Source organism: Belonocnema kinseyi, chromosome 8, assembly GCF_010883055.1.
Source record: "Belonocnema kinseyi isolate 2016_QV_RU_SX_M_011 chromosome 8, B_treatae_v1, whole genome shotgun sequence".
Taxonomy (NCBI): domain Eukaryota; kingdom Metazoa; phylum Arthropoda; class Insecta; order Hymenoptera; family Cynipidae; genus Belonocnema; species Belonocnema kinseyi.
In genome coordinates, this window is record NC_046664.1 from 74,165,093 (window position 1) to 74,178,391 (window position 13,299).

Below are 13,299 nucleotides of genomic sequence, written 5' to 3' on the forward strand. Positions count from 1 at the left end.
CCCCCCCCCCCCATCCTTGACAATGTGATCTAGATTTTAATTGACCACAAACAGATAAATCTATTTTTTTCTATCATTTGTACTTCACTAATATTGCGAAATATAATAATTTAAATAGGTACGCTATAGAATATTTAAAAGTAAAGGGAAAGTCAGACGTGAAAGAAGAGATGGCGAGGTTGGAACCTTTTAAAAAAAATCTGTCTAAATGGACAGGCAAAAAAATTAATTCGGCACGTGATATGTTCTTTATTTACACAACTCTAGATGTTGAAAAACACATGAATCTTACATTGCCATCTTGGACCAAGGATATTTATCCAGATGGCGACCTGTTAAATGCAACTCTTCTTCAATATAAGATAATGAATTATAACGAAAAAATGAGAAGGCGAAATGGAGGTGAGAATATAGTTAATTAAGTGCAAGCCTTAAATTCTGTTGAGAAGTTAAATTCATATAAATAACAAAGTGAAAAATACATTAAATTTGTATAGGAATGTTTATCCGCAAGTTTAAAGAAGACATGTTATCTGTTAAGGATGGTTCAATGGATACAAACCGAAAAATAAATTTATATAGCGGTCATGATGTCAACATTGCAGCAGTTCTAAAAGCTCTTGATATTTACTATCCACATTTCCCAAAATTTTCTTCTGCTGTAATTCTTGAATTACATTTTATAGAAAAAGATTTTTATCTCAAGGTATGATTTTCTTTATGCACTTCATTTTTAGTTTTAAATTAAACTAAAACCTGGAATAAAGAACGGTTTCTGACATGACGTGCACTAGCCGGGATCTTAAGTCCAGAGAATCCGAACGTAAACAGTCAGGGCTGTGTGAACTATTTCCATTTGGAACATATAATATTGCGTAATATAGGCGCGGAATATCATCAATCCAAGGTTTTTAATTCCAGGTTCCAGTGTAATTTTGACATTAAAAATTCTTCAACGTTTCGAAATTAAATATTTTTAAATTTATTTTCATGTAATTAGGTGTTCTATTACTTGGGAATACCAGCAGAGTTAAAAGAGTTACAAATTCCGGGATGCGAAAGCTTGTGTCCATTAGATCAATTTCTTATTCTAATGAAAAATGTAATACCGACTGGTTTTGATTTAGTATGCAGCAAAGTTCGAGCTTGTGCTACTTTCTAGAAAATTATATGAGTAGTACAAAATTTGTATCAGTTTGATAAATTTGTATTATACAGTCGGCGAATATCAAAAAATTGAATACAATTTCATTGACTCTATGATTTAAAATAATAAATTAATCTTGTGCTCAGAGAAAATCGTTTTCTTATTCCCCGAAAATTCTCAAATTTGCCGGATCGGGTTTTCCAGGTTTGCCTAACAAAATCTGTCCAAAAAAATCTTTCTAAAGGATCATATAAGTAAGGACTAGCAGCAATACTAAATAATAAAATCCATGAAATTGAATAGTAATAATTTAACAATCGAAATGGTAAGAAAATCGAGGTTTTATCAAATCTAACTGATAAACAAAAAAGAAATGTAAGCAGAGAAAAATAGGACTGGACTTAACATAGTGAATCTGAAATCACGTTGTAAGATTCATTTAAAAAATTTAAGTCATCTAAATTTTAGAAATAATGTTTGCCTTCTTTTTTGATGAAAGCCATTACGTCAAAGTAACGCTAATAGTAATTAGATTTGAAATGTATAATTTCAATCTCATTTAATGACAGTCTGATCCCTATTATGACATTCAAAAAATTGTTTAGCGAGAATTGTATGATTGATATAACACCAACCGCACGGTTGGTGTTATTTTTTTTTCTTTTATCCTAATGCGAAGGGGACGCTTTTTTCCTATAAAAGTCATGTCACAGTTTAACTTAGAATAAACTTTGAGAACAGTTCTTATTTTTAATTTATTAAAATTTCCTTTGCAATTTTGTTAAATTATGCCCAAAAAGGGATGAAGATGATCTCCTGTTTAACATTAATTATTCCGTCATCATTTGTAGTGCTGTTAGAAGATTATATATTTTTTTTATTGCTAAATTGAAAAGTCTTTTGTTTCTATATTTCTGCACGTACTGATTAGGATAAATGTTATACTATAAGTATTCTTTTACAATCAGTAGGTTATCTAAGTCAAAATTTTTATTTGGTAAAAGAATAGCAGTATAGAAAGCCTTTCAGCAATCTCTATTGTACGTCGAATAGGATGTTTGGATGAAAAATTAAGAAGTCTTACAGTAAAAATTGATTTTCTAAATGATTTGGTAATAATTAATTTATTATCATTTTGAAGAAGTTGCAAATTCCAAAATCTAATAGATTTTTGTTTTCAATAGCAAAGCTAAATTTTAATTTATTATGGTAAGAATTACACTGTAATAATGTAAAATTAATTTTATCTCTAGGGTATTGTCCACATAACGAACATATACCGAAAGTCAAAAACGTAATTTTTCTATGACGTTCGTTTTAAGATAATTTATAAAAATCGCAGCAAGAATTGTACAGATAGCCGATAGAGACATCAAAATAAGTCATTATATGCTAATCAAGAATGTTAGTTTGATGTAATCATTAAAAATGAGTGAATTTTTGACAGAATGTTTCTAGGTAGGTAAGCAGTCAGAGATTATACTCTTTAATATTTTGCCTTAAAGGCATGTTCTACGGTGACCACGTGACTGAACCAATCCTGGGTTATAAAATATTTTTTTGTGTTGACCATGTCCAAAGACAATGATTTATCGCTTTTAAAGTTTGGAATACAGGAAATGAGACAATAAATTACGTTTGTATATTTAGTTTGAGTAGTAACTTTATAAAAAAATTTACGAGTAAAAATTAAATGTGTAAAATTATTTTTATTCGTTTGTGCCCACTATGTCTATACGGATTGTGATATCGTGTTTAGAATTTGAAAGATTCAATAAAGAGTACCAAAGAACGTTTGTATATTTAGTTTTAGTAACAATTTTTTTTAAATATGCGAGCAAATAATAAATGTGTAAAGCTATTTAAAATTGTTTTTGTGCTCACTATATCCACGTGGAATGAGATATAGTGTTTAGAATTTGGCAGATTCAATGAAAAGCACTAAAATACATACATCTAATAATCTTCGACCATTAAACCATACAAACCCATTCTTACAAATCCTGCACATTTAGATAATAAGCTCATAAATATTGCACAGTCGAAGCTTAGACCTCTAAACCCTAGACAGTCAAACTTAAGACCCTCAAATCATAAACGCTTAAACCCTAGGGCCATAAATCCTACAATCTGAAACCTCAGGCCAATATATCTTAGACCTTCAAATCATAGATGCATGATCCGTATATTGAGAAACATACCCTACACTTCTAATCAATACACTGATCAACCTTAGTTACTTGAACCATAAACCATGAAACCTCATATTTTCAGACCCTAGGTTTCTAAACCATAAACCTTTAAAACATAGATCCAAAAATCATAGCATCAAACCTTGCACATCTATAAAATACAAAAATAAAGCTTGGACTGTCTAACCCTAGATAATCAAACATAAGATTTGTAAATACCTTCAAACTATAGACGCATAAACCATAGATCCAAAAACCTTAGTCTCATAAAATTTGAACACCCATACAGTACACTTACTAACCTTGAAAAGTTTAACCCTAAACTATCAAACCTAAAATTCTCTAATACTGTGTTCTCAAATGCTATAATCTGAAACTGTAGAAGCAGAAAATCTAAAATGGAAATAACAGAGTCACAAACTCTGAATACAGAAGTTTTAGGTGCATAAACCTTAGCATGCATATATTAAACACAGGAAAATAAAATCCTTTCTCGATGGCCGAGTTCCTTCTAAAAAAACAATTTAGCCCAAAAATGATATCTCGGTGTACATTAAAGAACATTTCTCTAGCCTGATTTGCATTTTATTTTTTGACATCACAATAAAGACTTCTCACAAAATTTTTGCCTTTATCAGGTCTGAAAAAAGCATTGTTAATAAATCTTGAAATGCTGCTTGGGTCGTCTTGAGGCCAAAACTAATTATTAAAATAATTATATTTACCAATCCGTGTGACAAATGAAGTTAGTTCAATCAAGTGGCGGGCAACGTCAATATAGTGGACACCGTCCTTTCGTTTGCGTAAAATAAAATAATTCTCATCACGTAGAGCATCTATCTGATCATTGATTGAGGGTAAGGGATATTCGTCTCGTAATTTTATTTTATTAAATGTTTTATAGTATACGCAGTGTCATAAATCGCCGCTCTTCTTCTCGGTTAAAACTATAGGTGACGCGTACTCACAATTTTTTTAGGCAATACATTTTCTGTCAATCAAATAATTTACCATTCTCGCAAGTTTTATTTTCTTCTCATAAAATAATCGTCTGGGTGAAAAATTCAATGTTTTGTCGTAGGTGCCAAAATTAATTTCAGTTTTGTTTTAATTTCTGTCATCTCTGGGTTTTCGCGTCATAAATATTGTACTTTAAATTCTTTAAGAAGTTTCATTTTTGTTTTATGTGGAATGTTAGGTCGCTCAGGCCGTAACCTCCACATTTGCAGATTCTACTTTTTTGCCAACGGCGGCCAGACCTTAACCGAATTTACTCAACATGTCTCGTCCTATTGCCAGGTATGACATTATTGGGTCATTCGGTACGATTATAAGTTCTAAATCGTTACAGGTCTCGCCGTCTAGTATAATAGTTGCGTATTTACGGCATACACCATTGATCCTCTCGATACATTGATCAAATATGCTTTTTATTTTCGAAAAACTAATTGGGCTACCTGAGTAAAAAAAAATCGATGTTTATTCCCTTGCCGTCACCTAAGATGACGATAACTTTCCTGAAGAAGCTGTCATTCTCTGGAGGACCTTGACCAATGAAGTTGACTGATGATTTCTTGACAGGGCAATCCTTCTTCAAATGTCCAGGATCATTACATTCGCAGTACTCCATTTTATTCGGCAGCCGACATTGTTGAGCAGTGTGCCCGGTATTTCATGAGTTGTAGCAGGTGATGAATATCCTAGGATCTTCCTCCTTGTAGCCAATTCTTTCACCGATTTTGTATTCGGGTTTCGAGTCACCTTTCGATTGCCCGGAAGTCAAATAAATGATATTAAAGACTTTCAAGAGCTCAGTGGTGGAATCAAAACTTCTCATCTGAGCTTTGTTTCTTAGTTGCACATCTGGAATACCGTCGAGCAGACTGTCGATGATCTCATCTTCTTCAAGTGGACCCTGGTTTCCAAGTATCAGCTTGTTATGGTAGTATCAGTTCAACGGCTCATTTCGCTGCGATTTCATTTCTTCGAAAAGACGTCGAAGTTTCATTTTCCCCGGGAAATGATAAAACATCTTTTCATTTCTGCAAACAGATCGCTTATCTCCATTCCTATGTGTTTCGATTTTTAGTGAAACCATTCGAAGGCGTGTCTTTTAGTTTTGAAATAACTAATATTTCAACTAGGTTTTCATCTAACTCATAGGTAGCACTAAGAAGAAGCACTTGTTTTTCTAATTCAGGGCAATTTTGGTCACTTCCGATCAACTCGCTTAGATTATCAATAATGTTTCTGATGTTGAAATTTGGGTGAGAACTCGCAGAGCTTTGTCGAAACGGTGATTCTCGATGAGTTGCACACAGAACCTCTACTTTACCTTAAATTAGATCTCGTTCTCTTCTCATTAAGTCGATCTCTCATCTCATCATGTCGACTTCTGTGGCTTGGTCCTAAAGTCATCAATCAGCTGACTTAAAAATGGATTCTATTGCAGCATTGCTTTCACAAAGGAGAAGATGCTGGGAAACCACTTTGATATGGTCAGGGTCAAGAGCCATACTTACAACTTCCATTTAGGAGCCATCAGGGAAAGCTTCCTCAAACCTAGCGATAAAATCGAGTTTATTTCCTATTTCCGAGAAACCTTTTGCTTTGAGGATCTTTTTTAGCTGCTCTAAGGTGGAACCATTTGGACCCTTAATTATGTGTGTTCACGATCAGCTGATCGGTCAACAACGTCGACAAGAACTGTCACTCTCACCATAAACACTTGGATTTACCGTTTGATAACTTTTTGCTAACGGTAACTCAGTTTTTAACACCATAAATTAAATTTCAGCACATACGTTCAGTAGCGCTATACTTTTCGAAAGAGACAGAAACTGCACTTCAAAATAGCGGTTTTATCACAGAAAAATTTTAGGAACCCAGCCGCATCAGAATCCGAAGTACACAATCGAATTCAAAAAGAAAAAATCTCTTTGACACACATCACTGAAAACAACCACACAAAGTCCAATTCAAGACACATGGCCACATCGGTACACAACCGACAATAATACGCCATGAAATGTCGAACTGATGTTTCAGAGCCCGATGCTTGAAATCGTCTGCGCGCAGCGTCCTCTATATTCAACTTTTTGGCACCACATTCTTTTTCCGATATCGTTAAAAATCTAAATTTTGTCCTCCCTTCTTTTAAATCTTGAAAAATTTGTTATTTAACTGGAATATTTCAGGGACCAATTTGGTTGGGCCGCACTAGAGATGAAACATGAACACGAGTTTCGTGACTCAGCTAATCGGAATCGTCGCACAGTGTAGGCGAAAGCACTTTTTGTTGACAAAAGTCTGTCTACAAGCCAATTTTCCATGTATTTGGACTTTTTTTATGACCGTAATGCTTTCGGATATGTCGAGTCGGTGCGAGAATTTCGATTGGGCCAACCGAAAATTTTTTATTCAACAAAAAAAATAAACAATATTTTTGACCTAACTTTTCAAATGTGCCTCTTTTTTTAAAATCTGCGAATTGATTAAAGAAGAGCCTGAATCAGTGTAATTACTATCTAGCAATAGTTTTCAGTAGAATAGAAAGAACTGCTTTTGGTCCAAATGTTTTATTAGCGTACATAATGAACAGTCGATAAACCTCTTCACCATCGGGATGGTCAATCGTCATGGCCATCGCATCATCAAGTAGCAGTTGTTGAATAAAGGTTTTTTTTGCTTGTTTTAATTAACTTCTACATTTTTTTACTTTTATTTTATTATTTTCTTTTCAGAAACTTATTTTATGAAAGTTGAGTTTTTATCAATAACGCTTCAGCATCATCCAACTGAGCTTTTATTTTTCTCTTATCTTTGACCCTTGAAGAACTAATCGTAGGATCTGAAGATATCAGGAGGTAATGGATTATCATTATTGGTCATTATTAATGGTCAGTACTCGATTCGACATTCTGCTATTTTCGCGCCTAGCCTTGCAAAAAATCTTGTTATTAACCTCTTGGGGCTTCTCTGATAGCCAGCCGAAAGGTACATCGAATGATCTAATGATCTCGGCACCATGGCTGAGAACTTTATGGACTAATGTTGGAATCGGATACCAGCCATATAATGTCACAGAAGGCTTTGCAGTTTTTTAACAAAATGTTTCGAATTGATCACAGTCGATCATCCTACCACAAGTTAACACTTGCAAGATAGTATAAAACCTGATGATTAATTTTCCATCTAATCCAATGTGATTCACTACACCTTGAGCTTGGGCGAAGAAAGAGCGAGCAACATTACCAATGTTGGTTGGTCCTGAACCTTGTTTTACAACATCGACTAAAATTGATAATTTAGCTTTCAGTACATCTTTAATGTGTTTCTTCTTCAATTTTTTCAATTATTTTTCTTCCTTCGTTCTAGCTGCACCTTTGTTAAAATCAATATTATAAGCTACATGAAGTGGAAACTCCATGAAGCGTTACCAACCGTGTAACGTCGAAAGACCGAATTTGTAATCATTTTCGTTGCACTTAAGCTGTTTTACAGGAGTCAAATTATTTATCTATTTCGGGCCAACTTGAAAAATGCTGCAACAATTTGATGATTTTTGTTCACATAGAACATTGAAAACTTGGCCATGTATCATTATGCATTTGAAATCAAAGCGCAATTCGAACATCACATCGTTGACTTGAATTTCATATAAATCAACTTTCTCAAGCAAGTTCGTGAAGTGTTTGTATTCTTGTAAAGTGAGCAAGCTGTTCTATTTTACAAATTCAAACTTCATCGTCCGACAGAAACGCACTGAATTAGGTGTCTCGTTACTCCAAATAACATTGTCGTCAGCTTTCAACTGAAGAGGAACAAACGATAACAAAAATATGTAAGAATCATGAACATTCTTATTATTTTTTTTGCATTTAAATTTATAATTTTTATCATCATTTGATTCTTCCTCATCAGCATCAGAATCAGGCAAGTCATCATCAATGTTTTCAACATCATTGGACATGTTTTCATTATCTTCAAACCTAGCATCATACTTCATTTGGCAGGGCCACTTTTATCGCGTAGTTTGTTGTTCACTAACACCATCCATTCCCCATTTACCTACGAAAACCATAGTTTTTCTAGAAAGTTCTTCCAGCTCATCTTTATTGAATTTTGAAAGAATTCTCTTTACTGTGTGCCCCAATAATGATATAAAGTGGATCTTTGCTCCTGATTCGGATACATCAATGTGGTCAGATTCTGGATAGCAGTCATTTTTAGCTTCTACAATCCTTTTATAGGAAGGAAACGATTGCTGACCATTAAACATTTCAGCATGCACTTTTAATTTATCTTTTCTTGCTGTCAAATCTAAGTCCACGTACATTGATAAAATGCTACGGAAAGCAATGTCCTCTTTTGAATCCGTTACTTCAGATTCTGTAGCATTTTTGGACAGATTGTCTTTCATTCTCAATGCTCTTTCCAACTCCTGTTTTGAATGATTGGCAGCAAGTTCATTGATACTTCTCTTCTTTGTCTTCTCTGACCCCTTTTTATAAGATAAACGTGGACGACCCATTTTTGTACTATTGAGAAGATTTCCTACTTGAGGCACACCATTATTTTGTGCATCAATCTCAAGATTATCACTAAAGTCCACCGTGAAATCACTTTCCGAGAACATTGTGTACTTACTGATAAATTGACTTTTATTCCGTGTCACACTTCGCCACTGTCGACAATATTGTGGGTAGAATGTATCAAGCAGCTTCATTTTTATTTGCAATAAATGTTCTTCAGAAAAATCATTTGCACTTTTTATGTCTTCCATTATCTCACCGATCTTATTACTGCTTTGGCTCAAGTCACTATTCCAAATGATTTTACATAAAGTGAAATTGCTAATTCTGTAATTCCTTTTTGCATCCACAAGTTTTAGTAAAGAAAATAGGAATCAGGAAAATATGATGCACATTCGGTTAGAAGAAATAATCAGTCGATATTTGGAGTGCGAAACGTGATGGCAAAACAGTTAAGTGCAAATGGCGCGTCATCTAATCTCAATTGTTTTTACAGTTTTTCGGCAAAAACAATAGACGGTAGTTTTGCACTCGGAGCACGCCACCTGCACTCAATTTTTTTGTCATCACATTCGTACTCTAAATGTCGACTGAACATTTCTTCTAACCGAATATACAAAATGTTTTCCTGATTCCTATTCCTTTTTCTAAAAGTTGTGGATGCAAAAATTAATTACAGAATTAGTAATTCAACTTTGTGTAAAATCATTTGGAATAGTGACTCGAACCAAAGCAGTAATAAGATAGTTGCGATAATGGATGACATAAAAAGTGCAAACCAATTGTCTGAGAAACAGTTATTGCAAAAAAAATGAAGCTGCGTGATATATTCTATCCACAATATTGTCAACAGTGTCGAAGTGTGACACGGAATAAAAGTCAATTCATCAGTAAGTACGCCATCTTCTTGACAAGTTATTTCACGGCTTTGCTGCCGATCATTCAAAACAGGAATTAGAATATTGTTTGAATAATGAACAGTCATTGTTAATTGGACAAACAAGGCAACAAGGAGTCATTGGTCAGACATTTTTATTTTACTTTACAAAAAAATAAGCATATTCCTGTAAAAGTGACCAAGATGTTCATTTGTTTATGAATATTATTTAAATAATTAACTTTTCCTATACGTTGGCAAAGTATTACAGCAAAAAGTCATTGGAAATACATTTTTACTTTATTTCGCAAGGAAAATGGTCAAAATGTATATTGAATTATAGAAAATTGTTTTTAGAAATTAATATTTTTTATCAATTTGAACAAAATTACAGCTAGGAGTCACTAACGATACATCTTTAGTGGGTTTCGCAAGAAAAAAGTGTCCCTATTCGTGGAATCATGTCAAAAAAGTGAATTTGTTTACAAATTTTATTTGAATAATCACCTGTTTTTGTTAATTTGAAAAAAATGAGAACAAGGAGTCATTGGCAAGACATTTTTGGTCGATTCTGCAAAAAAATGGAGCCTATTCTTTGTGACATACGAAAACTGTGTATTTGTTTATAAAAATTGTTTAAATAATGCCGACAAGCAGCAGATATTTTTAAATAATCATGATTAGGCATAAATTCCTCTCATATTCTATTTAAAAAACTGTATATTGCTAACAACTAATAATCGCGATTCACAACAAAATGCCTTTGGTTCATTAATTTGTTTAAAACATTATTAACAATTTTTTTTCTTTCTATTCTACTAAAAACTATTGCTAGATAGTAATTACACTGATTGAGGCTCTTCTTTAATCAATTCGCAGATCTTAAAAAAAAGAGGTACATCTACAAAAGTTAAGGTAAAAATATTGTTTATTTTGTTGTTAAATAAAAAATTTTTTTTGGTTTCCCAATTTATTCATGACTTAAGTCATTGTTTAAAAAATTATTATTATTAGAGAACCACGAATTTAATAAGTATTTTCCCTTACAAACCATTCCGAATTCAATTTCATAAAGTGGCAAGGTGGAGGTGATATAAAACATGTAGTTGATAATATAGTAATAAATAGAGCTTATAAAAGTCCTAAGGCGACAGATTATGAATGAGAAAGAAATATTAGAAAATTCAAATGAACTATTTAACAGAGATAAAATATTTCTCAAGAAATATAAGTAAGTGTTTTTGGCTCTGTTTGAACTGTGATAAGCAGCTTCTTCACACCGAACTCTATAATAGTTGAGTCGCAATCATCAGATTATTTTAATGGCTTATTATTGATTTCCTGAAATGGTTAGTTTGAAAAAGAACTTTAAAACTATATAATCTGGTGGTGTGAACTGAGATACTCTGAAGTCAAGATGGTGTCATGTAAGCGGATTTTCACATTATTAATTGTGATAAAATTGTTTGCAATATCATCAGTCAACTCTATAAGAGCTCAAGGCCGTGAATCGAAAAATCCATTAAGATATGTTCAATATATGAAAACTTACACAGCAACTAACTACGGGATAATTTCAGCGATATCTTTTTTTTAATGTTTACTTTTTCCTCATTTTGGAGGCCGTATTGAAATACTTAATGGTGGTCGTGGATATACAAATGTCACCCTGAAATTCATCAGTGCTTGGAACAGCGGACTTCAAAAAGAGATCGATTTGTACTGCCATGATCATCCTCATGGAACCTGAGCTTTTTTATTGTGCACACTGTAAGAACATGAAACTTATTTTTTAAATCTTCACAGCACGTCTATATATTTTTCCATATGCTTCCATTTGGTTGGAAGAAATAAAAATTTAAAATCTAAGAACGTACAAATCCAAAAGGTTTGCAATTACCATGTTATGATCCTTTATCAAAAATGTTGTACTTTAGGTATTTGAAAATGCCAGGCAGTAAAGAAAACTAATGTTCAATATCTTGAGATCACTTCTATTCATGTCCTTATCTCTCTTTCTCCATAGGCGGCAAAGCGACTGTATTTAAACACTGATACTGTAAAAAAATACAACATATATGACCATAAAATGGGTTTTGCATGGTGAATTCGAATCCGACCTCCATGTTTTTCCAACGCGAGAAATAGAGTTACAAAAGCACTTTTCGTTTTACGCAACACAGTGGGCACAAAATTTGGCAACGTCTTTACGACATCGTTACGTCATCTTTACGACAACTTTAAAACATCCTATGTCCATGTCGTTAAGTCGTCTTTATGATGTCGTAAATATGTCATATGATGTGACGATGCCTTTGCGATTATTGAAATTGAAAAATAATTGACTCAACAGGTTGATTATGAATCTTTTCTAAATTGAGCAAATTAAATATTTTAAACGGTGAAAATTGAATTTTTTCGATTTGAAAGCCTCGGTTGAGTAGATGAAAAAATGTAATCATTCGCATGAATCTCTTTGAACTATTTTGTACTTGAAAAAAGCCAAAAACTAAACGCTCTTATTGAATTCCAATTACTTTGAAATTATTGTTTTAAACTACATTATTCTATTATTCAACCGTCTGATTTTAAAAATTTTATATTAAAGAAGACATTTATTTAAATATTTAGCAATACTATACTTTTCATTTAAAATGAGCAATTGTAAATGAAAATTAAAAACCAAAAAATTTTTAACTGAATTATTTTAGACAGAAAACCTCGAATCGTTAATATCTCAGATTGGTTCATTAAAACTTTGAACGTTATAATTTTAATTTTTCTATTAAATAAAATTATGAGACGGAAGTGAAATTATTGAACTTTGACTCAACATAAAAAATTAAGCAATTATTGATTTGGAGAAAATTTTAGTCAGTTTAAGAGATACTTACAAGTTTTAAGAAGATTTAAAATCCATTTACAACTGGACAAGATTTCGAAAAATAAAAAAGTGAATTTACATTTTAAAGATTCTTAAATCCAATTTTGCAGCCTTTTAGGGATCTTTGAATGTTTTAGAAAAATAAAAAAAAATTCTTAAGATTTCTGGGAAAGTTGGAAATGATTTTTTACTTTAAAAAGTTGATTTTAATAGTATATCTTAAGAGGTTTTGAAATTCTGCATAATAAATGACACTAGAACCATTACTAATTTAGAAAATAGTCGAGTAAGTTTAAAAAATATTTCGAAGTTTTGAAAAGATTCCAAAATTATTAAAGTGAAGGAAGCAGGAACTTATATATCACGCATCTCAACAAAATTGTCCAAGATAATAAAAATTATTATTAGACTCCTGAAATTTTGTTAAATCATGTTTTGCATAAACATTTCTAGGAAAATATTTAAAAAGATTTCAGAACAAAATTTCGTTATTGTATAAATAACAAAGTCTGCATACTTATGGATCAAGGTCAAATTGGACATTTGACCTGAGTACACATTCGAACGTTAATTGTGGGTCCGGATGCAATAAGGGCACATAAAATTTTTTCGTGCGAAAACGAAGTCCCCTGGAGGCTTTAGAAAAAATTTTCGAATTTTAATTT

At 32.4% G+C, this 13,299-nt stretch overlaps 1 protein-coding gene across 1 annotated transcript in view; it reads left to right on the forward strand.

The window, feature by feature from the left end:
- LOC117178544 overlaps positions 1-13,299 on the forward strand; it is a 41,931-nt gene that overhangs the window by 20,147 nt on the left and 8,485 nt on the right. Inside the window, exons 5-7 of the mRNA XM_033369972.1 lie at positions 119-402; positions 498-706; positions 1,001-1,148. Of these exons, the coding sequence (XP_033225863.1) occupies positions 119-402; positions 498-706; positions 1,001-1,148 (641 nt within the window). The remainder of the gene's footprint in view (positions 1-118; positions 403-497; positions 707-1,000; positions 1,149-13,299) is intronic.